General features: G+C 41.3%; 2 protein-coding genes across 22 annotated transcripts in view; both read left to right on the forward strand.

The window, feature by feature from the left end:
* LOC127377892 (neuron navigator 1) overlaps window positions 1-3,317 on the forward strand; it is an 85,232-nt gene extending 81,915 nt beyond the window's left edge. For all 17 annotated transcript variants that reach the window (XM_051426176.1, XM_051426174.1, XM_051426177.1 and 14 more), the window contains one exon: window positions 608-3,317. In XM_051426176.1, coding sequence (XP_051282136.1) covers window positions 608-703 — 96 coding nt within the window. In that variant the 3' untranslated portion in view covers window positions 704-3,317. The remainder of the gene's footprint in view (window positions 1-607) is intronic.
* Window positions 3,318-3,655: 338 nt separating this feature from the next.
* Window positions 3,656-24,872, forward strand: mybpha (myosin binding protein Ha). 5 transcript variants are annotated; one of them, XM_051424986.1, is made up of 15 exons: window positions 3,656-3,910; window positions 5,494-5,544; window positions 6,017-6,145; window positions 6,394-6,459; window positions 7,169-7,303; window positions 7,720-7,887; window positions 12,450-12,538; window positions 12,657-12,852; window positions 13,258-13,397; window positions 14,501-14,660; window positions 15,971-16,107; window positions 20,579-20,765; window positions 22,177-22,239; window positions 24,362-24,404; window positions 24,509-24,872. In XM_051424986.1, exons 1-13 carry the CDS (start codon window positions 3,691-3,693, stop codon window positions 22,215-22,217), a joined length of 1,719 nt encoding a protein of 572 aa, XP_051280946.1. In that variant the 5' UTR covers window positions 3,656-3,690; the 3' UTR covers window positions 22,218-22,239; window positions 24,362-24,404; window positions 24,509-24,872. The 5 variants fall into 5 exon arrangements, with proteins under 5 accessions (XP_051280946.1, XP_051280948.1, XP_051280947.1 ...); XM_051424988.1 differs by lacking the exon at window positions 6,017-6,145; XM_051424987.1 differs by lacking the exon at window positions 5,494-5,544.
* Window positions 24,873-26,529: the final 1,657 nt, after the last annotated feature.

Consider the following 26,529-nt stretch of genomic DNA (forward strand, 5'->3'; position numbering starts at 1 on the left):
TCGTGTCTCATTCAATTTTTATTTCTCACATATAGCTTTTTCTTGTGGGATGAATACATGCTCGGACTTCCAAAAGTTTCTTCTCTTCAACCGATATTTAAAGTTCAGCAGCAGAAGATACTTTACTTTTGTTGCAATGCTTTCCAGACATGCTCAACAAGCGTCTGAAGAATAATCCGATCTTATTTATCAGCAGTTTATGCAAATCAAATGAACGGTGGCTGGACTCATTTACATCTGCAGACTTAATACCCTCCTAAATTGAAAAATTGCAGCGATGCAGAATTTTGTATTGGTGGTTATTTGTGGCTGAGTAATCTTCTCAAGAACTGTTGTTTGGACAATACAACCATTCGGAAGTTTTGGGAGCTTTGGAAAATTGTTATGGGCATATTTTCTGACATTTCTTAATCCAAACAATTATCTCAGTAATCATAGAAATGCTCGCCGAGTTAATGGATAAGAAAAGTAATCATTAGTTGCCTTTATACTTACAGTTAATGTTAAATATTTGACATATACAAAACTAAATCTAACCCTGTAAAACAAAACCTGTCTGTCGATGTGCAGTTTAACTCACTCTTTATCTCTGTGTCCTGCTACCTAGATGGCCATGCTGCTGAAGCTCCAGGAGTCAGCCAACTACATCGAGTCTCCGGAGCGGGAGGGCTGTCTGGATCCTTCTCTGCAGACTACACTCTGAGAATAACATGCAACTGGCAGTCGAGCTGTGGGACTATAGACTCTTTATTACAGCTGACACGGCGGGTGCAGTCCCAAGGAGACTTTAAAGACTCAATAATTAATTTTACGGTGTGCTCAGTGAGCAGCTACAAAGCTAAATGTAAAGGATCTACAGAGAGAGAGAGATTATGGACGAAGGGTTGGCTCTGCCCTGCTATCAGAACTTTGGAAAGACAATTAAACTGCTTTCATAGGAAGCTGTGATGATCATGTCAGGGAAAGACTTGTCTCTTCTCTGCCCTCAATTTGTTCCACATGGGTTGTTGTTGAATCTGCAAGTGCATGGTAACCGGTATAGTATGATGCAAAATATTACCTATAATCCTATTGATTAAGACCCATTCTTTTCTTTTCTTTTTGCTTTCGACTGCCACAACTTCCACCACAACTATTGGTGCTTATTGTACTGGTTTTCTTTAAAGGCGCATGCTGGATTTCACAAAGAAATTCACCTCCGAAGTAACTCTGATTTCCTCAAAAGTAGGATCGTCACTCGCCACAGCGAAAAATGCACTTTATTTTCTACTTGTTGTAATTGGATTTTAGGAGGCTGTGTCAGTGACTGTATCAAACCGGGGGGTGGGGGGGTTGGGGACTGTCAGTTTGGTCACATCATGCAGTTCATTAGTAATTCCTCTAGATGGCAGCATCTACTTTTTCTCTGCCTCAGTGCTTTCCTGGTGAGCTTTCTGATTTATCAAAGGTGCTCAGTATAGAATATAACACAACTATGAATATGGCCTTGAATGTGTTTTTTCTTTTCGTTTCAGCCATTGTGTCATTAATGGATCAACTATGAGAAGCTGTGAAGCTGTAAGAGTAACATGCATGGGTGAAAAATGAATGGAATAATAAATCTGTTTTAGGGTCAGTCTGTGAAGACAATGTCATCATCAGTGGACTCTGTAGCCACTGGTTTCCTCCAGTAATAAACTGGTTATCATAACCACAAAAACAGACGCTGGCCCTACTCAACATACTGCATTGTAAACACACACAAAAACCTGCTTGTTTATCTAGCCTGCCAAATGGCCGACCATTTCTGGCTATGCTTGCGTATATTCTGTATTTAGATATTGGTTTTAAAAGACAAAATTCTCTTGTGATAGATAAGGATACACCTTTGAAAATCTTGGTTTTGTAGGATTTTATACTGAGTCATCTTCAACGATCGTCTGTATACAGCAACTACCTACATATGTATACCTAACATACCATTATCGACAGCAGAAGACAGTGTAGAGGTGATAGACTTCTGTTGTCACATTCATCATCCCACAAGGGGAAAGTGTAGATCAGTAAAAAAAAACTGCCATCACTTCCTTCCTCATTGCATTTGCTCTTTATATCTTTGATAACATTTTTTTTTTTTTGCTGTAGAAATCAGTTTCCTTCTCACACGTTGTTTTTAGACTTTCAGAGTAAAGCCTGGGGTTTTTGAAAGGTCAATATTAATTTATAAGTGGCTTCCTCCTGTTCCTTTCCTTCATCTGTTTTCAAATAATATATGTTAGAGTACTAGATTATGGAGAGTATTTATTGCTCACACCTTGACTGTTCTTGTGATGAAGGAAGAAAACATAAAAAGATGTGTAAGAGGAGGAAACTGTAAGTAGTAGAGATATTCTTAAACCTCTCAGCCATGTGCCCCTCGACCCTGAAGTACCTCAGACTGCCATATTCTGTCCAGATGTTCCTCTACTTTCCAAAAACAGGGTGCTGATGTAAAGTAGAGACATGATGCCTAGAAGTCTATTCGTGCCTGAAACACAGTTTGGCCTAAAGCTGCTTTTGAGCTGCTGTAATCTACCACACTGAGGCCTCGATTCAGAGGAAAGGTCATCACTTCCTCTCACCTACTCTGATGTCACTTTAATGTCGTCACCTTGACGCCCAAATTCGGGTGAAGAGTGGGTTATCATTTGTGACCTTTGGCTAGTGGTAACGCTGATAACAAGATTGTTAGTTCAGATGTGTGTGTCAGTTAACGCCGCAATAGATGAGAAGTTTTGTGATGACTGGGCTGCTGGTTTTTAAACTTAAATGTGAAAGACTTGACATCTTTGACGAGTTGCCTGAGAGTCAGAAGCAGTATAAGAACAGATATAAGCCTGGAGATGTTATGTCAACGCATGTGTCCCTGGTGTGTTTCCCAAAGTTTTGTTTCATTGGACCTACCACACTTAAACCTTATCGTGGGAGGGATTTTTAATAACTGGATATCTTCCTCTTTTCACGTTGTTTTTAAGAGCAGACATTTGTTTTTCTTATGCAAATATTTGTAAAGGTTTCTTTCTCTTTTGTACATGACATCACTATTGTAAACACTGTAAATAGTCAGTGCATCTGCGACAACAATCACTAAAACGCGTAGAGATCTAAGAGAAGGCATGGCCCCTGTATGCAGAAAGCAGGCGTCCTCGGTGGTTTTATTGTCTTCCTCCAGTAGGAAGGAGCACTTGGCTTAAAAGGGGGCCTAATAATGGTTGTATGGCTTGTCTCTATAACCACATCAAATCCCATATGTCTAACATTGAGCAATGGACAATAAAGTCATGCCATTCTTCACTTCACTGACTGTCTCTGTTTACTTTATATTGTCCACCAGATGGCGCTATTACTACTGTATGTGATTATTTATTAGGCTAAATAATGTTTTATCTGTATTTGGTGCTTTTTGCTTTATTATTTGGCATCACTTAAATTTAGATTGAACTGTTTGTATTTAAATTCATGTTAATCATTAAAACAAGCCAGGACTGTTCCTGCTGGCGTCCTAACAGAGATGAGGATGTGCCTGAAGTGGGTAGGGGGGGGGTTATCTGTCTGAGAGTGGGGTATTAAAGTCAGGGAATGGGAGGAGTTGTCCACCAAGTCTCAAGCTATATATATTACCTAAGACCCTCTTGGATCCTTCATCCAGAGGACTGGCCGTCTAGCAGCACGATGCCAGGAAAACCTGCCCCTATCAAGAAGTCCCCAGCCAAGAAGGCTGCCGAGAAGGCACCTGAGCCCGCCCCGGAGCCTGAACCCGCTCCCGTAGAGGCTCCACCCGCGGAGGCTGCACCTGCGGAGGCACCGGCGGAGGCAGCTCCTGCAGCCGAGGGAGAAGCAGCTCCCGCCGCCCCAGCAGAAGAAACCCCCGCTGTTGAAGGAGCCGCTCCAGGTACCTCATTGGGACTGAAGGGATTTTAATAACCTTGAAAATCCCTCTTTACAACGAAGTTGTGCTAAACTACCTTCACTAGTCTTAGGCTAGTTCTAAGGTTTGAAGTGTAACTAACGTGGAGTAATACTGCTGTAAGTAAGGCTACAGTTGCCCAGTTTATTAGGAACAAATCCTCACTTACCTTAAAGTTAAAATGTTCAGTTTCTGTTGAAACTGTTTCAGAGAGGAACTGATACATTTAGACGCTGCAGCCACTTTGTGTCTTACACAGACAGGCGTTTCTATTATTTTGTCCACCCCATTTATATCATGAATCAACGCCTCTCTGATACAGTTTCAACACAAGTGAACATGATGACCTTCGTGTGTGTTGCTTTTATTGCAGGACTGTATCAGACTGCAACTAATAAACTGACAATGAGTGCACATACATTAGCATTACATCTTCCTTTTCTTTCTTTGCATGTTTGCATCAGTACAGCAGCAATATTATGAGTTATCTTGCACTTATGGACCATGCCTCCTATGATTTAAGGCCTCTAAGATCCAGCACAGTATCACTTTTTTGCATTATGCTTTATGCTGGGTATGAATTAGAAATGCTTCAATAACTTATTATACATCCACAAAACAAATCTGTAGTCTTTTGACTCCTGATTTCAGTTCCTGACCCCAAGAAACTGCACATACAGCAATCAGCTCTGGAAACAAGGGCTGCTGCAGCAACTCTATCCTCAATCACTCTTAAAACCAAAGTGATACTTGTTGAAATTCTTTCTCAAAATGTAGCTGTTATTTGTGGTGGAGTTAAAACGATGCAGACTTTAATTATAGTCTCTAATGTCTTCCATCCGTACTGGGAGTGTGTATGTAGACGTCTGAACTGCAGATCTGTTCTCCAGTGAATATGTATCTCACATCTAATACACTAAACTTACTGATAGTAAATCACATTGCGATCATCATTAATGATCATTTTCTGGTAGGGATGAACTGATTGGGACATTTCAGTTTTGCACTTTTGTGCCAGGGAAACACAGATAAGCATCTCAGCCTTATTGCTGCTCAGTTTATTTCTCTTCTCATCCACAAACAGCCGCTCACTGTCCGTGCTGCTGCATGGATCACATCAGTATTTGCGCACAGTTCAAGCCAGTGCTGGCATCGTTGTATATGCTTGTCAAAAAACAACAACAGATAAACATCAGCCTCTGACTTCAGAGCATGCATTTGGAGTGCATGCATGTCAGTCAACAAGGCAAATACCAATAAATTGGTGCATCCCTATTATCTGGCCTTTCATTTCATTGCATTTGTATTAAATTAGCCATTGTTGAAGTCCCTGCAGAAACAGTTCCTGTGACAAGGAACAGAACAAGTAAATGCATGGGACTTATATGATGGTTAAATAGCTGGACCCACCAGATATCTACACCACCAACCAGGTACTGGAAAACCCACAACTGAACTAGTTACATCTTTTCTTACTTACTCCAGACCTTGGTTGGTAAATTACATCAGTAGTGGATGTAGTTGAGTGACTTTTTGCCTGCCTGCTAACATGTAACCCCTAACTTCAGCTGATGCCCCTGCCACCGAGGAAGCCGCCGATTCAACGACTCCTACTGAGGGTAAACACACACCGCAGGCGGTCCACACACACACACACACACACTGTAATGCATGACATGTGTGTTTGTGTCCCACTGTGCACCACACATGGTGTGTGTGTTTCTGGCTCATCGTCTGTTGTGTTAACTGGTATTTCTGTCTGTAAATCTTCATAACGTGTAAGTTTTTAACCAACATTTGAGGTTTCTCTTTGTGCACACGTCATAATGGTCTTCTGCTGTGTGCAAATGTCCTTCAGTGTCTCTAAAATGTGTTCAGGAGTCAGTTTTTGAGGTCATAAAGCCATCTGTTCTTGTCACTGTGAATAAGGAAAGCTTCGTCCCCATTGCTTCGTCCCGACTGCTCTGTCCTGCTGCTTGCTTCAGTGGCGTCTATCTTGATCAAATTAGTTTGAAACTGATTGATTCCCAGCATGACTAATGTCATAATGTAAGCTACTAAGTGCCTTTCCTAATGGCATTTTAACGCTAGCTGCCGCTCCCGCCGCTGAAGACGGCGCCGCAGCTCCTGCTGCAGACGGTGCAGCAGCACCTGCTGTAGACGCTCCTGCTGCAGACGCTCCTGCTGCAGACGCTCCTGCTGCAGATGCTCCCACGGATGGTAAACATAAACTACCACACAGACAACAGCATCACTTGTCGACCGCAAAAAGTGCTACCCATCATGCTTTCCCCCAGCTGTGAGGACTAGTGGATTGCTAACAGAACCTTGAACCTCCTGATAATATTTTCCAGTGAAAACATTCTGACAGGTTGATATGGAAAAGATGCTCTGGATATTTATCAGGTCCTCATTGCTGGTGTTTGTGTCTAAAAAACAACATTAACCTCCTGCTTGTTTGACGCTAGCTGCTCCAGCAGAAGCTGCCGTAGTTGAGGAGCCACCAAAGGCCCCCACGCCCCCACCTCCTGCAGGTAACACCAACATTTACGCTCTGCTGTTACCTTGGTTCAGCTTTGAACACCCAGTCAAGGTCAATGACAGATGTTATGACAGGGACACATTTCTCTTCTAAACCCAAAGATATCATGTACGACAAAAAAAACCACCAAATCCTAATTTTTTCAAGGCACATTTTTGCTTTAAAAATCACTAGAAGCCTTATTCTGTCAAAATACTTGATAGATTTTAATTTTCTCTCAGTCCATTCATCATCTTATCGTCTCAGCTTTACTTCAGGTGATGACTTCTTATGAAAATGGATATGTATGGATATAATTGTAAAAAGGTTTTAGCTCAAATCCCACATTATTAGAGCTGAAATTATTAGTGGAATAATTGATTAGTTGATCGCTGAGAAAATAATCTGTTATTACTTTGAAGTTTAGATAATTGTTTTAAAGCAAAAATGCCAAAAAATTGCTGTTATGAGGTTCTCAGTTGTGGAGATTTGCTGTTTTTCGTTGAGCTTTGAGAAATTGTGATGGAAATTTTTCACGATTTTCAAAATGTTTAATCGTTTAATCTGTTAATTAATAATGAAAGTATTAGTTGCAGTCTGACAAGTAATGTCATGTTGTAGAATGAAGAGTCCGTGGGTAATTATTCCATTGTCATCTAAGCTCATCTTACTATTATACACTTCAGCTCTTAATCAGTCTGCACTGTTTGAACCTCCTTCAGTCCCCACCAGCGCTCCTCTGGAAGTATCTGTGGAAGATGTGAACGACTCCAGCCTCACTATTAAATGGCAGACTCCGGAGACCATTGGAGACTCCGGCCTGGACGGATACACGGTCGAGTACTGCAAGGATGGAAGTAAGTCGGCGTATGTGTGTGTGAGGCTGCACCTGTCCCCCGAGTGTCAGAGGGCAGATAGACTCATAGCTGGGTCCAGGCCGTATACGGCAGGCAGCATTTCACCGGCTGTCACTGTATCTCCTGACACCACTTTTAGAAGCGCTAGTTTGCTCAGATGACAGCATGCCGTCTGAGATTTCATCATGACGGCCAAAGTGTACTCCTTATGGGCAGGTTGTTTGTAAACTTGTGTCGACAGGCGATAAACCACTTAACATGCCCCATTAAGGGATGTTTTACGCTGTCGAAATGGAAAAAAGCTTCAGGAGGAAATGTGTGTTTAGAAATAAAAGTTTATTGACCTATCATGACATGTAGAGTGTAAATTGCACTAAAAGCTTACAAACTAACTCGACCCCTGGGTTTCCCTGCAGCAACAGACTGGGTTGTAGCTAACGAGGAGCTGACCCCAGCTAACCGCTACTGCATCAAGGATCTGACAGCCGGTGACCTGCTTCATGTGCGCGTGGTGGCTGTAAACCCCGGTGGTCGCAGTGAACCCGGTACAATTGCTGCGCCTGTGCCGATCCGTGAGGTTGCCGGTGAGTAGCAGACAGTCACACTCAGTCACACAACAGACTACTTGCAAATGTCTGCTTAAAGGGAAATTCAAAAGAGTCCAAACTACAATAGTAAGTTTGTTCTAGTAGAAAAAACGTTGAAGCTTAACAGTATGACATTAATACTACTTGGAGAACCAAAGACGTTGCAGGAATTTCTTCCATCAGTGGGGCTGTGTGTAAATATAACTGTGTCCAAATATGTCCAAATATATTGTTGGATTTCTCCACAAATGTCCCTACAAATCATGCAGTTGATATTTTTGAAGTTTTTTCACCTAGTTTTAAGATGGCTTTTAAAATGTCTGTCTCCAGCCTCTTTATCAGGAGCTCCCCGATAGTTGTAACTTATGACCTATCCTTAAAATACTCATGTTGCAACCAGGGAGGTAGAGGTTGGTATTAACTGCCAAGGCCTCAGATGGACTGCACAGATGTATACACATAAATCCCACAGGTGTTGACAAGACCTTTCATTAGCTGTAAATCATGCTTTCACTTGTATACACACCTTCAGTCACTGTTACTGCAGGACTGACAAATAGGAGAATAAGAAGGTCATACGCTCACAAATCTCCTTCTTGAATTTTTCTTTTATTAAATTAATAGAAACAGTGTATGGGCCTGTTGTTTCTTCCTGGTAGCATCCTAAAGGACTAAAAAAAAGTAAAGCTAACAGGAATCAGAAAGTTTAGCACTCCTCAAAATGTATGATTCAATGCTTTAATAACATAAAACAATATAAAAATTAAGCAAACAGTCCAATATACATTTATATACAGTCATACACCGATATACATATGAATATACAGAAGAGGACAGTTAAAGTTATAATTAAAATGTTTAACCGCAGAACTGATTGCAGTTAAAAGGACACATGATACAACCTATTTAGAACACAGACATAGAAAAACACTGGATCCAGGCCAGGATAAAGTCTTTCCTCTTATAGTATAAGAGATCTGTTGCACCGCTGCACCATATAATCTACTGGCTACAGCTGCATCAATCCTCAACATGATTTAATAGAAGATTGAGTCGGGCAAAGGAAAATATTTGGCTAATGAGCCATCTGGCAGCCATATTTTTTTCCTGACTTCAACCCTGTCAGTGTCACTCACTCACTTAAATTTATGGCGGTGGCTCTCTAGCTGTCCTGTCGTCTGGCAGAGGTATCACTTAATGACATTACAATAAATAAACTGTGGATAATATAACAATCAGTTTAATTCCCAGCCACACTAGCGATGTGGAGTGTCGCTCTACTACTCCAGACTGAAATAGCAAATCAGCAACTGTTTGCCATTAAGGTCAAATGTCACTAACTAAATACCTGCAAAACTCAGCTGTACTTCATGTTCAGCGCTAATTAGAAACAGATAGCATGCTACCACGCTAAATTAAGATGGCAAACATTATATCTGTTAAACATTCGGCATATTAGCGCTGTCGTTGTGAGCATGCTTCGTTAGCATTTCACTCAAAGCACCGCTGTGCTGAAGCACAGCAGAGAATGATGTCTGGGTTTTGGTACTGATACCAAAATGAACAAATTTAAACATGTTTTATAAAAATGTTAAGTTTAAATAAACTTTTTTCCATTTCAGAAAGCAATCCTTCGTCTTCTCAAGTTGAATACAGTCTCAACAAATCTGCTTATATACTAGAGTCTAAATCAATTAAATTATTATTTAATATATAATAAATTATTTAATTACCCAGCCCTACTCTATAATATATATCTTCTTTAGCATGAAGCTGGTGTCTTGTTGGTATAAACCGTCAGAGGTGAACATTTTTGGTTAAATTCACTTCTTAGTCACATCTATGTAATTAGTAATATTAGGCACTATTCCTCTTATGCTGGTTTGTATTAAGAAGTGCAGCAAAAGGCTTCAAAGTACACGTGGATATACATTTGCTCTCATCTCTCTGTCTGCAATAAAGGATAAAATGCCACAAAAAACTTAAAGAAAAAACGTAGGAAATTTACTAAAGTGATACTTTCCACCCTGTATTTCTTTAAACTGAGATTGGTTTCGTTACTAGAGCCGTGAATTTCCATCAGCCCTCACACTGAGTCACATTGATGTGTGGTGTAGACCTGAGCTCACATGCCCCAGTTATCCACTGTCAGAAGGACAGCTTACTGTCTCTGAGCATATTTCCTCAGGTCAGGGTTCAAACCGCTGCAAACAAACAGGAAACTTTAGTGCAGAAATTAAACTAGGACTGCTGGTCAACTGAGGGGAGCGAAACATGAGCCTAATTGATGGATTGTGGGTGGCTTGTTGGGGTTAAATTCAGCTGTGTGTCAGTCACACACTGTCCTGACTAGACACCATCGACATGCACAAGCTTCTGATAAAGACACGCTGTCCTACATTTGCTGAAAGCCCCCCACAAAGACACTTTATCCAGAGACAAAGACAGATTATAGATTGTTTGCAGGAGGACTTGTTGGCTGCTGGATGCCGTAATGCCATCAACACTTCTGGGCATTGCTGGGAAGTGTGCTGATTAGCACGGATTACTGTTTGAGCCAAATCTGGAGGCAGACCTGATCCTCATGGGGAATGATGGTTCCAGCAGCCGGATTCCAACCTGCGCAGCAGTGTTATGGTGACAAATGTTAGGATGAGGAGGATGGGACACACTGGGCAAGAAACCAGGTTTAATGGGGAGCAACAGAGGGCGAAAGTGTGACAGCTAGGAAAAGATGGACAGGAGATTGATGGGGATTGCAATAAGAGGATATTTTGAGTGGATGAGGAGAAGGGTTAGAGATGTGATGGAGGGCAGCAGCTTGGCTGTTTCATATATCCTGTAAGCCCTGAGAGCTTTTCAGACATTTGCTGCTTATGCAAAAACACGCAGGGATGCTGTTCCTGATACTTAGCACCCGGCCTGAACGAAATGAGCCAGCATAGTGGCAAAGGCACGAAGTCCCAACCCCGGTGCAATTTAATCCATATTATTTTATTCGCAGCTAGAGCACACCGGCAGTTATCACACTTGATTGGGTGTCTACAGTTTCCAGTCTGTTGTATAGTACAGTATATGTCTCTGTCTCTCGCTCTCTCTCTCTCTCTCTGCCTCTCTCTCTCTCTCTCTCTCTCTCTCTCTCACCCCAACTGGTCGAGACAGACAACCACCCACCTAGAGCCGGAGGATCTGTCCTAGGTTTCTGCCTTTTAACAGGCAGTTTTTCCTTGCCCTTGTCGCCAAGTGCTTGCTCATGGTGGTACTGTTGGGTCTCTGTAATTAATGTTTTAAAGAGTTCGGTCTAGACCTGCTCTATTTGAAAAGTGTCCTGAGATAACTTCTGTTATTAAAATTGAATTGAATTGAATTGAATATATCTGGATGTGATGTTTAACCACTCCGATCTGTTGAAAGTGATGATATCTTCCCACTGCTTCTTTGTGCTTGACACGAGGGAACACGTGTTGGGGTTCATCCCAATGTCTCATCACCAAAGTTATTTTAAGAGCTGCTGGATGCAGGGTCTTCCTCTTTTGCTTTTTCCTACCCAGATACTGTACTTTTCCTCTCACACACACAGACTTTCTTTTCCCAGATTCCCAGTGTCGTATCAGTTTATCTCTGAAAGATCAAATAGTCTAATAAAATTAATAGCAAATGTTGTTGGGTTTTTAAGTAATTTCTTTGGCCTTTTCATGCCTTTATTAGATAGGGATAGCTGAAGATAGACAGGAAAGATGGATAGAGAGAGGGGGGATAACGCGCAGCAAAGGGCCGCAGGTCAGATTCGAACCCAGGCTGATGCAGCAACTCTGTATGTGGGTCGCCAGCTCTACCTACTGAGCTAACCGGGCGCCCACAAATGTTGTGTTTTTGTTTTGTTTTTTGAATGTGGTCCCTTTTATTTATTCTGTTCCGTATATGTTTATGCCTTTATGTAAGTATAATGAATCGTAAAAAAAAACTGAACAGTTGCTGGCTTCATTGCTGTTAATGTTTAATCTTACATAACATACTCAGGTTGCAGCTATCATTTTTGCTTGAAAAATGACTGAAACAATAATCGGTTATCAAAATAGTTGCAATTTGTGATCGATTGATCAATTAATCGTTGCAGCTTTAAATCATACAATGCTTTCTAAAAGACCAGAGTAACAGAACACATACCAATAAGTGTGCTATCACAACTATTAAAATGTATGTTTGGATCGTTGGACAGTATGATCTAACTTGGGGGTTAATTTTAGCTCCTTCAGTCATGTTCTCTTGTCAGCCTTGCCTTGCAGTGGCTGGTCTGTTTAGGTCTTGTTGATGTGTCATTTCGAGCACACATGACCCCACTTTGAAGACACAAAAGGGAAGTGTACACTTGCACACTGTACACTGGCAGTTGGTAATGGCAGCTAATGTTGTCAAGTGCAGGATTTTTTTCACGTAGGTGCCCAGTTGATGTGACGTATACCAAGTTTACCAGCATATGCAACATATAAGTTAATCTAAATAGAAAACAAACATGGATGAAGCAGAAAATAAATATGCTTGACTTCTTGTTTTTTCAGACCGACCCAAGATCCGCATGCCCCGCGCTCTCAGATCTCGCTATGTAAAGCAGGTTGGAGAGCAGATCAACCTGGTTTTACCCTATCTTGTAAGCCAGCACATACACACACTATCTGTAAAGCACACGAATAACGTATACAGTTAGCAGACATTACACTCCACCTCGCATCTGCTCACCTCTTATTTCTGTTTTTCTAACTCATCAGGGAAAGCCCAAACCTGTGGTGTCCTGGCTTAAGGATGGTCAGCCTTTGGATACAAAGAGGGTCAACATCAGGAACAGTGACAAGGACAGCATTTTGTTTATCCGCACCGCTCAGAGGGATGACTCTGGCGTTTACGAGATGACTGTTAAAGTGGACAGCTTTGAAGACAAAGCCAACCTCATCCTGCAGATCGTGGGTGAGTCACACATGCGTACCTTTACTTTGAAACACGCGCATAAATTCACATGTGCGTGCAACGTGCAAATGTTGACTTATTTCAGACCTCCTTGTTGAATCTGCTCAGCTGTTTGTGCAGCTGACTTGTTGACTTGTTAGTTTTGAGACTCGTGACTCACATCCAGCAGAAATTCAAAGCACTGGCCAACATACATCACACCTCTAACAATGATGTCCTTTGACCTCGGAGTGTTTGACCCTGCTGGCAGCTGCTGCTGTTAAAATTTGTAGAGGCATTACGGTACAAATATATGGTCCACTTTTGATCTAACTGGGTTGGGAGCAAACACCATTCGTGCTTTGAGGTACACACTGGTTAAGATTTTAATCCTTCATAAACACTTACAGTAATGTGTCTCCTCAGAGCTGCCCGGCCCTCCTGCCAGTGCGAAGCTGGTGGACACCTGGGGCTTCAATGCTGCTCTGGAATGGACCCCTCCCAAGGATAATGGCAATACAGAGATCACTGGATACACCGTCCAGAAGGCCGACAGGAAGACTGGGGTATGATAGATGTTCTGATACAAATTCATCAGGCCAATCACATTCCAGACTGGTTGAAGTTGCAGTCATAAACCGGATTAATGGGAGTTAACAGGAATCCCGCTGTAGATACCAGTCGCGTAGGTTTTGATTTGAAGTCTAGTGTCTGTTCTCCCATTTGCGCTAATAGCGCCACCACAACACTGCACAGATGTATATGATCAGGCCTGTAATGCTTTAATTATATTCCCTATTGCAACTGTGTTTTCAACTTGCTTCATGTTTTATTCATTTTGAACAATCTCTACTAGCATCAGAAACTTAAAGGAGAAAACATGAGCAGTACATGCTGAAGTGGTTGCATTTTTTAGGGATTTTCACGTCAGCTTCTGCAGTTACAGTGTAACTCTTTAATTTTGAAGTAGGAGCTTTACATTCACATAGCATTGCAAGTGTAAAGCGGAAAAATTTGGAATTTAATACATTTTTTAATCTACAGGCAAGGAGGACAAATGGATATTGTATGTGTTTATCTGTGGAATTCAGATTCACTACAATGACCCAAATTACCAACAGAAGACTGAGAACAATTACACTTCCGTATCAATGCAAAAACTGTATGTGATCACGATAAATTTGTGTTTTTTGTCGGATACGAACTAAACACAGTATTTATATATTTAAGTGTACACAGTATGCAAGGACGTGAATATTCTATTGCACTCCAACTCTCTTGTGAGTGAACGGTGAGTAGAGAGGATTAGCCTACAACAGGCATCCTAATGATTATAAACTCATAAGGCAGTGATGATTCTTCAGCAGAGGAAGATTGACAGAAAGAAAGAGAAGAAATGTTGGAGTGATGGATTAAACGAAGAAAATGAGCAGGGAACAAGGTGCAAAGAGAAAACTGATGGCGAAAGTTAAAGGCAGTGAAAAAAACAAGAGAGGATCAGGAGAATGAATTAGGTAGAGATAAGTCACAGTGGATGTAAAAATGAAAATCTAGTTATCAGGCTAATGATAGGGTTGATTGATAGCTCACTGGTAATAACCTATCTAATGAGGGCAAATCACAGGATAGTTTTCTATCTGTGCTGAACTAAACGTGACTCTGCCTGCAGGAGTGGTTCACGGTGCTGGATCACTACCACAGGCTAACTGCCACCGTCTCAGACCTCATCATGGGCAACTCGTACAGCTTCAGGGTGTTCAGCGAGAACAAAGTGGGCGTCAGTGAGTCGTGTGCAGTCACCAAGGAGGTGGCCACCATCCAGAAGACAGGTGACCTTCCTGATTAATTTCTTAATTTGTCTGGGGTCAATTTGTTGATATGATAAAGAGTTTTAGTAGCAGGGCTTCAGTACAAGTGGGTACTTAAAGTTTAATGAGCTGCAGTAAGTCTGTGAGAGTCTTGTGTCTTGTCTGTGTGTGTGTGTGTGTGTGTGTGTGCGCGTGTGCATGTGTGCGCGTGTGTGTGTCTCTGTTGTTAAAGTGAAGGCTTGAGGAGTGGAAATGGCCTTGGCACTGCTTTAATCGTAAGTGGGTAGCTCTCTTGGCCAGCACTCTGCTACTACTGAAATAAATTTGAAGAGGCTCTGACAACATTAAGACAGCTGGCAGAGCAAATGTTGCTCTTCTTGGGTTCCTCTGTGTGTGTGTGTGTGTGTGTGTGTGTGTGTGTGTGTGTGTGTGTGTGTGTGTGTGTGTGTGTTCCTTTGTGTATTTATACGGCATTTACCTGTGTTTGTGTCCCTGCAAGGAATATCTCATTTGGTTATGTACGTCCAAATCAAGTGCTTTGTGTTCGTATTGTTATTTCTTGTTCTGCCTCTTTAATGATCTAAAATGTGCTACAATCCTTTTAATCTTGAGAGAAGAAATATCACATTTCTCCTCTTACAAAGTGTAATTCATAAGCAATAAAACACAGCTCAATTCAATACACTCAGTTGGTCTGGTATGACCTGTATAGCATAGGGCATAGGCATAGGCTCGTGATGATGATAGGAGTCTAGACACTGTGGGTGGTGGTGGAGTAAAGCCAACAAATGGAAAATGAAACCTCTCAGATCAATCTCTCAGATCATCCTGAGGGACAAGGTGGTGATGGGGAAGAGTGGGTTATGTAATTCTACGTCTGAAAGACCGAATGACGGAACCACAGTGATATTTAAAGAACAGTGTTCGAGGGCTGATTGGCTCGAGGGACGCGGGAAGAAAGGTCATTGGTCAGAATCAGAATTCACAATGAAAGCAATTGTGACGCAGAGGTTACAGAGTTGATTGGAGCAAGAAAATCGGACATTTCCTACAGAAAGAAAGTTAGAGGGGAAAGCTCTTCCTGTCACCAAAGCTTCATTCCATTAGTTTCTCACTACCGTCAGTTGTAGCCACAGTGGCCACTATTCAGCAAAACCTACACACAGTAGTATCGCTTTCAGGCACAAGTCTCTTATGGTTAACCACTACGTCTACGTATTACACTGGCTGCAGCTGCTTCATAGTAAGCACTTTCCTGTGCTCTCAAGTACAGACAGGTATTGTAATTTTAGATACAATTTAGGTCTTAACCTTGTTCTGTGTGTTCACAGGTATTGTCTACAAGCCTCCCGAGTACCCAGAGCACGACTTCAGCGAGGCACCCAAGTTCACTACCCCCCTCAGTGACCGTGCTACCACCATTGGATATACCACCAAGCTGCTGTGTTCTGTGCGTGGATGCCCCAAGGTCAGATAGACACTTCTATAATACATCTTATCAGTGTATCTTGTCCTGATGGCTGACAGCTAATTGATTAGAATTGTATCCCACTAAGCTTATCTGTTCCTTTTATTAATGCCATGTTGTTGCATGTTTTTCTGACTGTTTCTGCAAAACAGTGACATCAAACTTGTGCGTCTGCGCTGCTGGAAACTTAGAAGATGAAAGAGTCCAAAGCATGGTTTCATGATAAGAAGAAACTTTACTATAACTCTCTACTTTCTATACTATGTTCAGACTCAGAGATAATAAAACAGTTCCATTGACGCTGAAAATTGCTGAAAAATTCCACACAGAAAATTGATCAGGAATCAATAAGGGAATCGACAAAGAATCTAGGGCCAATAAGCAGAATCGATAGTGGCATAAGTATCAACAAAAATCTTAGCGATTCCCATCCTTATTAGCAGTCAGTATTTTAACCTCTGATTGGTTGTTTGGAGCACATCCTCCCTGGGGAAACATCTGGAAGAGTGTTATGTTTTATTGAGATTTTGGATATTTCTCATATTGTTGGAAGTTGCATTCTCTTTCTCTCATACAGCATTTGTTATTCTATATTTAAACACTTTTGTTCTTAATGGAGGGCCTCGATAAATCATTTTGAGGTGTGTGGTATACTGCTTCAGATGTGGTATTAATGTCACTGCTATAAAGATCCACTGTAGAACTGGGGCAGGGCTTACACTGGTATGTCTATGTGAAGTTTCCGTGTGTCTCTCACTGTTCTTGGCGGCCACTGCTCTGGTTAAACATATCTTTACAGTTGTCTGTCTGACGTAGACGGCTTAGATAGCAGGCCATGCTGGAAATGCAGTTGATTATGTGTCCTATTTGTCCTTGGCTTCTCTCACCAAGGACAGCAGCGGTTGCACAGTCTGCACACGCCAGGGTAGTTGAGACAAATCAAACGAGAACCGAGACTGCACTCAGCCTGTCTGATTGTCCTCAGTGTTTCCCATTAATCACCGAGAGTGTGGCGGCCCACCACAGCCTAATTTGTCCCGCAACACTTTCATAATGAACTGAAAATATTTTTACACTTCTCATAATGACATAAAACATCTGCAACAGTGTTTTTTCTGCAGTTTTTTCTGCAGTTGTTTCAGCGAAGCATCTCTCAATCCCAGTCAATTAGAACTGCTTTGAAAACATGCTTTGTGGGGGGGACTTTTTTACCATATCATCATCATTTATATCAACCAATGTGTTCTTCTATGATCTACCCTCTTAAAGTGCAGCAGATTGATACATTCAACTTTAAAATGTACAACATTTTCTTTGAGGGAGCATCCCCACCACAGTCTCACAAAACACTGTGCAAAACACCAGTCCCTGAAGAGCCTGAATTTGAAAACGCAAGGACTCGGAGGAGGGACTGCTGCTCTTTGGTGTAATTTCCAAGTGCCATGTGTGGGCTATTCCCAGAGCTGCAAGAAGAGTATGTTTATGGTTTATACAGTGAAACCCTGGCTCATCACAGAGTGGATGCCTGTGTTTGAGAATAAGTACACAGTTGCTGATTCACACCCTGGGCCTGAAATTATGATCTATATACGTAGACCCACTGTATCTAAATGAGTCTTTCTTGCCTGTCCCTGTGGACGAGCAGCTTGAGCTCTGCAATCAGAGCAACCGAATCGTAGCAGCTGTGTGAAAGCATATCCACTGATCATCTGTAGGGGACCAAGGAAAGACAGGCACTGAATACCTCCTTCATATAGGAGACCCACATACTCCGAATGTGTACTTAACCCATGTTTGACCCCATACTTATGAAACTGCTGTCACAGGTTAATCCCTCAGTCTCACCACTCAACTCAAGTTCCTCACACATCACTATAAACCAAATAATTGCATTTAATTACAAACCATTATATAAAATAATGTAATTTATCTCTCCCACTTGTGCACATTCATCCCCTCTCTCTCTGTATATAACGTCTCTAAATTAAATAATTTCACACATGGGGGTAAGTGCATTATAATGTGTTTATTGAGCCACTTTCTTTTCTTAGGCTTAGAGTCCAGAGCCCATTGTGAACTGCTGAGGTGGTCCAACAGAAAGGCATGTAGTGTGATAAGTTGTCCTGCTGACTTTGATAAAGAGCTGTCACATATATCACATATAGAGGCAGATACTACACAGGGAGCTGAGAGGGAAAAGGGAGAGAGGATAGATAAGCAGGGACAACAAAGAAGAGACTGTGATAAGAGGTATAGCCTGTTGTGCTGTCGTGGCTAAGTAGAGATGCTGCTGTATCACAGAAGGTACTATTTTTGCCACTCGTCCAGGCTGCAGCACTGTTATCAGTGTGACTGACATCCTCACACATGGATACCCAAAGACGGAAATATGATGGGACAGGAAAGAAAGGAAGGAAGGAAGATAAAATATTGAGCAGAAGAGACGAGTAGATGGATTTACATTGTCTTTATCGCTGTCAATTAAACCTGACTAAGGGCTCCATGGTCATGTTGGCGCAGGGCGCAGCGTCACACCCTGCCTTCAACCAGCTGATGTGTGATCATGCAGACATGGAATCAATTCTGTCTAATTCTTATCAGCTCTGTAATCCACAACTTTTCTCTGGTGACTCCCTGTAAAACCATCTGAAGAAAGCATCTGAATTCTTCTGATTGGAGAGATTTTGCACACTAGTGATGCACAGATCGGCTGTACGCATAAGTCATCCACCTAGCTGAATGAATTATCTACCCCTACTGGTCACTGTAGGCTGTATTGTTTTATGTTAAATGGCATACGTTTTCCGGGTGATTTCTTTATTGTGTGTTATATTGATTTATACGTTTTGCTTTAATGATTAGAGAGGTTACTTTCAGTCATAAGCGCAGTAATATCAGCAGATATCATTTTGGATGTATAGAAGAATACAGAGCATTCATTAACATTAGATCCTGATTAATCATGTCAGCTTGTTGAGGGAGACCCATTTGTTTTTAATCATAATTTATAATTTAATCATATTAATGATTCTTGATACCATGCACTCATCCAAACTATGATCTCATTTAATCACAGATTTGTGCCTGTCGTATAAAACCTGCAGGTTGGCTAAATGACCAGCACTAGCAGCATTACCATTTGTTTGAGGTGTTGGTTTGCAATGACATCATTACCGTCTGCCGCGGCATCTCCTCGCTGCCAGAGGCTCAAATATACAGTACTTGGTCTACTGCCATGGATGAAAATGTGTCCCTCATTTTAGTCATCCTCCACCTCATCCATCAGGGAGGGCGGTGGAGATAGAGAAGACTCAACAGATGACATTAGTTTTCACATTACTATTTAGTTTACAATTTAAACTAAACTGGACAAAAGTTTAACTTTAGAATCCCTCTAGATTTTAGACCATGCTCCTCCACATCCTGGTATTTGCATAAAAACATCAAACTGCACAACAAATGTGCGTAATTTCATTGAAAACTGATGAATTAACTTTTAATAAACTTTTTGCATAAGTAAATTCATTAATATTAATCTCTGGATGTTCAGTTTACATTAACTCATCAGAGGATAACCTACATACCTACAAAATGTTTGCCCTTCTTAACTTTCTAAAATCATGTCAGTGTTCCTAAAATAGAAGAAACATATTTTGAAAACTTGTCGTGAGCAGCAACGCATAACTAAATATGTTTTTCGCATCAGTAAGGAACGGTTGAAACAAACCGTTCTGAAATGCATCAGCTGAGATGAAATCCAGTAACCGGAGTCACCTTGCATGAAGCCCAACTATGAGGAAATCCACACGAGAGTGTCACTGAAACCCAGAGAAGCACATAACTGAAGTCAGGAAAAGACTTGAGTTACTCCAATTCTACCTTACTGTCACACTCAGCACAGACTGTCTGAGTTCACTGGAAGACAAGCTGACAACTGACTGACTGACTGACTGACAGTCTACTTGAATGCCACAAACATGTCCAAAAACACATGCAAAACTGTTGACCCAAAAATAAGCTGATTGACAGGGTTTTGTTGTAGTGAATGTGTAATATTGGAAATTTGAGCAATGTGTTCAACTCGGGATAGGAAGGGAGCACACTGGTTGGTTGATTTGGATGTCTAATGTGATCAAGGAAAGTGTGGTAATGATAAATAGATATCAATTTCAGAGACAGCAGTTCAGATTGAAAATCTGTTTTCAGCAGTCGAGTAATTTACTTTTGTTGAAATGCCAGAAGCTAAAACTGAAAAGTAACATCAATAGTCAGAGTTTTGTAATGTGCTAAAATTCATACTTAAATGATATACTTTGCATTCAATTTATCAGGTAATATTTGTTTCCTGTTGTCTGATACACCGATGCACTAGTGAACCTAAGTCTCAAAGGTTCCCCACAGATCACTGCTGATGTTTTAAAAAATCAGCTCCGTTGACAATATACAGTATTTTCAAAATGTCTCCTTTCAGCCTAAGATCGAGTGGTTGAAAAATCAGATGGTCATCGGCGACGACCCCAAGTTTCGTCAGCTCTCTAACCAGGGCATTTGCTCACTCGAGATCCGCAAGCCCTGCACCTTCGATGGTGGTGTGTATACCTGCAGAGCCAAGAACGCCCAGGGAGAGGCCATGGTCTCCTGCAAGCTGGAAGTGAAACGTAAGTATCTACTGACAAACGGAGGATAATGTTTTCAGTGAATACAGCCCAAATCTACTGAAGCTTCAAAATCTCTTTAAAGGAAATTGTTTGACATTTCAGGAGAAACACTTATTCACTTTCTTCCCAACAGTCAGGTGGGAAGATCAATACCACGTTAATGTGCACTAAATATGAGGCTAAAACCAGCAGCTGCTTAGCTTAGCTTAGCATAAAGACTGGAAATGGGACAAAAGAGCTAACCTAGCTCTGTCTTATTCATTTAATCTGTTTTTTTATACTTCTTTTTGTGTACGAATTAAACAACATATAACTTCTTAATCAGTGAGCTTTAGGGCGTTTTCACACGCCCTAAAGCATACCTCATTTGGTCCGGACCTTCAGACTTTTCAGTTTGGTCCGGATCAAAAGACCAAAATTTGGTCAGAACTAAAGAGGTGGTCTCGGTCCGGATCAAACTGAACCATGGTTGGTTCCTTTATGTTACAGTATGAAAACACTTTTTGGATGGTTCGGACTTTCGGACCAATTACAGGAAGTTAGGCATACGTACCATAGAAGAAGAAGAAAAAAAAACGGAAGAAAACCCCCGCCAGAACAAGCAAAAAGGAGTCATGGAAGTATGTGGGGAGAGGAGGAGATTATATGTTTAATTTCAATTTGGTCAGACGAAAACATTAAAAGTCAGTTAGAAGACACTCACAAAAATGCTGACATTTACAAAACATTTTCTGAGCGGATGAAAGAGAGAGGGTACGTATTTTGCACTACGAGAACGTCGATTCTCGCGAGTATTGTGCTTGCAGTTGGTGCTGACGTTGTTGCTGCTGTGGGTAATACCATAATAACGCAATCGGGATTTGCTCACTCATTTGTTCATTCATTTTCATTCATACGGAAGAGACTACCCGCCAAAATGACAACACGCCAATGTCAGACGCACGCCCGTCTATTCACCAATCAAAGGGAGACGCAACACGCGTACATGGTGACAACACGCCGTAGGTATGTCGTGGAAAGTTCTTTAGTGCACTAGCAAAATTACTATGTGAAACCAAAAATAACGGGATCAAATGTATACAATGTAAATAAACACGAACGTTGGTCTGGACCTTGGTCCGGACTTTTAGGTGTGAAAACGCCCTTAGAGGTGCTGGTAGACAAATTACCCTTGGACAGGGCCAGGCTAGCCGTTTCCCCCGTTTTCAGTCTTTATGCTAGGCTAAGTTACTGTAGACCTTAAAGTGGTATCAGTCTTCATCACCTCTTTGCAAAATCAGCCTATTTCCCAAAATGTCAAACCACTCCTTTAAATATTGGAATATTATCAGTGTAACTGTAATAATATACCAGAGCTTTAATCCATTAAAAAAAACCTGAATAATTTGTATATATATTCCTCTCCCAACAGAGATTATTATTTCAGAGGCCAATAAAGAGAAAGGCAAATAAACCAACATCCAAATCTCCAGAGGTAAGGAACAAAGAAAAAAATCCATTCATGTGTAAGTGAGACTGAGACTGTTCAGTCGTTCAGTGTTTTGGACACAAATATCTGTGGGAGCCATGCCTGAGATTCAGTTTGGCAGACCGATAACACTCCCATGCCTGTTGACCACTCATAAATTGCAGTGTTCTTAAACTCATAGCATCAAAGGGAAACCAGTAACGACTCATTTGCCCTTCCCTCTTGCCCTCTTCTTTCCTTCTCATATATGTCACCCCACTTCTGCTCCCTCCTCTCCACCCTCCTCCTCTGTACATCTCATACGTTGCAAGCCCTGCTTTTGGATGTGGTAATGTGGCAAAGATTAATGTCAGTTAAATAGAAATACCAAATTTGATGTTTTTACAGCTTTAACGTTTCTATTTATACCCTCACTGTTAGGCAGCCTCATTCGGGTTTTGGTGTAGGCACTTCCATTTAAGCTTTTTAAATGCTCGAGTGGTGTAGTCTTTCAAGGAGTGTCAGGAGACTTTGCTCACAGTGTCATTTCAACTGTTGACAAGAGACGGCCCAGTAAAATATTTTTAAAAAGCATGAAGAGGTGAGAGACAAAAAGGATGGGCAAAAAAAAAGTGGAAGAAAAAAAAAGACATTGAGCACATTGGGAAGAATGATGAGACAGATGACTGAACGCGTTATTAAAGGGATGCACAGGATAGTTGAAGGTTGTAAAAAAGTTAAAGAGCGAAGGATAATGTTTTTATCTTACAGGACATACCACTGGTGCTTTTTACGGCACTGTGAAACACTATCGCTTGACATTCCCGCTGTACATTCAGAACATGTGAGCAAGGGGGCAATTACATTATAGTTTTTAATACTGTGAGGTGCCTCTCCTCATTTCCTCTCTCCGCTTACTGACAACCCCCTGAACATAATGTACACTACATTAAAACGCACATTAATTAAGTGAAGGCTAGGAGTTAAATAGCACTTATACCATGGTCTGGGTAAATTCTCGATTCTGATTGGCTGCAGGGTGTCCATTAATTCCTCAAAAATGGACACCTTGTTTGGGTTTATCCCTTACATATAATGTGCTGCTTTAAGTGTAATGGTTTGTAATACAGAACACTTTGGGAAGTCATTGTTGGAAACAGTTTGGAATTGGGCAGGCAAAAATACAGGTCAGATGATTGGATGAACAACCAATCAGATAAACGAACCATAGAACGAAGTCAAACTCTTAACAAAGTCAGTCGGGAGAAAAGCGAAAAACATCTTTTCCATCGAGAAAAGCCTTCAGTTCCGCTGTTCTGCTCTTCTTTCAATTCAAAAATGCTCTCCAGTTCTGATATAACTGATGCTAGCAGCATCTATGCCAACCTCTGTAGCAGCCCTATTGTTGTTTTTGAGCAAACAGTCACTTCTCCCACATGTTGTCACACACACTGGTCTGTAACCACAAACCTCAAAGTTGACCTTCAGTGCGGTCAGGGACACGTGTGTTCACACTAAACTGCAAATGGGGTCACATTTCTGCCTGAACACCCTCCGGCTGTGGCTTGAGTGATCAGATCTTAATGCATCCTGGATGTGTTTGGATGCATTCACACCTGTATTTACAGCTGCCCACTTTGTGATCAGATTACCAAACGCGCGTTTTCATGCCAAGTGTAAACTGCGCCTTATTGATGACGTGATCACGCTTGTGAGTCCGTGCTGAGTGTCGGGATGCAGTCCGGTTAGGCACAGCCTTACATGGGAGGGTCCCTCAAGGGGGAAAACGAGGGATTAAGCAGGGAGCGCCTTTGGTTGGGTGGGGGCTGGGGGTGATGTCAGTGTGGCGCTCTACAGTTTCTAAAAATTACTCCAGATGATCTGACACACAGCCAAACTCTTCACATTACCATGAGTCAACAGGCCGAGCGGAGTGCTGTGAGAAGAAGGGAGAATGGGCTAAGAGGGCAGAAACCGAGCCAGATAATCCTTGATGGAAAACACGCAGTGGATCTCTTTCTCTCACACACACAAAACCTCAAACAAATCCACACACACTTTCTCCCAGAACATTCCTGACTGAAGTGAACACCTTAACACCTCAGGACCGTATTTAACGCTCTTCTTGTTTTATTTATCTTTCCACCAGTGCCTTTAAAGGACCAGCAGAAGTCCAGGTCTTATGTTTTAAGGTGGGTTTATTTGACTGTGTGTCTGTTTTTGTCTGTGTGGGAGCATTATACCCACATCAAATCCCTCTAACCCTTTCTGTATGTCTCTCTCTTATCTTGTTCAGAGTGTTTAAGGAGGTGTAAGAGAAAGTCGTGGTTGGCTGTGCAGCAGTGTGTACATAATGAAAAAGGGGACAGAATAACATACCAACATCTTCATATCCATTTACCTTACCGTGCCCCGCCTACCCGAACATCCCTGACTCACCCACTCCTTCCACAATGCAAGAAGGACCCAACCAATCACAGTTTGCCAAATGTTGTATGTTATTTTAGCTGGTGAAATGTATGTAAGGCTATATTTACATGCCTGTGTCCATGTGCTGTTTGTTACAGTATATGTATGTACTACCTAATAAAACAGTGAATCATTGGACATGCTATTGCAATGACTATATGGATGTGTAATAAAAATTGTATTTTACTATGTATCATTTGGATTTCTATGCACACTTCGAGAGACTGTATGATGCTTACAATAAAACTGCACACAAATTTCCCATCATTTTAATTTTATAATTGAACAACCATAGTATATAGACACATCTGCTGGCTTTCAAGGGGTGGTATGGTGGCGATTGAAGAGATGATTTATCCAAGGAAATTAGCAAAAGCGGTATCAAACCATGCAGAAGGTTTCAGATTTAAATATATCTGTCTCTAAGACTAATGCTGCAACGACAGTGGTAGTGAGTGGAATTTTTGTTTGCGTGCTTCAAACTAGAAAAGCTCAACATGTCTTCGGAAACAGTTCAAGCTGGGTAATTTTACAGACTGTGACATCAGCTACTTTTATTGGACCTATGTTCTACTGAATAAATAGTAGAAGTTGTAAAAATAGCTCCTGAGGTCTTTATCTCTAAACCTCAGCCTATGAAACCAAAACTATCTGCACAGCTATCAGCAGCAGTGATCATTGAGGGCTTTTTGTTTGACAGGGTGAAGGATCCCTTCAAAAGAATACTCCGCTGTATAAAACACTCCACTAGTATAGCTACCCAGAGCTATAGTGGTCAGCCACTGAGCAACACTGTTGGCGCAGTTAAGAGGCCATAAAGATCCCCTCAAGACATTTGTTAAGACAAATATACCAATAATCTGCTTGTAACAATAATATTTCTCTACAAAGAAACACATTCAAATCCTTAAAAAGGTATCTACTCCTTCTACCTCATTAAAAAATCCACAATCTATGAATGTGCTAATTAAGTTAATTTCTAAAGTTTTCCTGCTTCCTTCATACTTCACTATAAAGTCCATTCTCTCATATATGCCCTGCTTGCTTCAAGTTTCTGCATCACACTTGCATAAGTTGCAAGTTAGACCAGGATTGATTGATTGATTGATTGATTCCAAACTATTTGTGATGCCACAAATTATGCTCATAGGCCCCGCCCCTTAAAAAGCACAGAGAAACTTTCCTCTTTCAGCAGACCAATGTGAAAACATCCTTCTAGTGTCGAACTCTGCACATACATCAACATCCAGCTGTAGGAACAAAAAGAAAAACACTCTTATGGGGGCTTTCAAGGACACTTTAATGCTGCTTTTTTTCCCTTATAGATAGTGGAAAAATAAAATTAAAATACAATGGGTGACGATGATAAAATAAAACACTGGCAACATAAATTCCTTAACGTCCTGTGATCTGCTATTAACTGCACAACATCCATGTTGCTGCTGGTGCTAGTCCAATTAGAAGTGTCCTTACCATATATGTATGGTATTGTAAGGTCTGTCTCCATCCTGCTGTTTCTTCTCACAAAGAGTGATCCAACCACCCCATACCGCACCCTCACCTTACATTTGGTCTAAGTTCTAGCTTCTGATTGGTTAGTTCAGTCACGTGAGAAGTCCAAACAAGGAAGTGGGGTTGTTGTGAGTTGTAAAAGTTCAATAAAGTACTGCTTGAGAAAGTCATCTGTCTCCATCCTTCTGTTTCTTCTGATAAAGAGTGATCCAACCACCCCATACCGAACCCTCACATTACAGTATCCTTAAATGGCAGGAATGGTTTTAATATTTGAATTTGACATAAGGTGGAAGAAGCTAGTGCTGTCTTTGCTTATTTCTGTTAAACTCCTGT

The sequence above is a fragment of the Dicentrarchus labrax genome, unplaced genomic scaffold (assembly GCF_905237075.1).
Source record: "Dicentrarchus labrax unplaced genomic scaffold, dlabrax2021, whole genome shotgun sequence".
In the NCBI taxonomy this organism is placed as follows: domain Eukaryota; kingdom Metazoa; phylum Chordata; class Actinopteri; family Moronidae; genus Dicentrarchus; species Dicentrarchus labrax.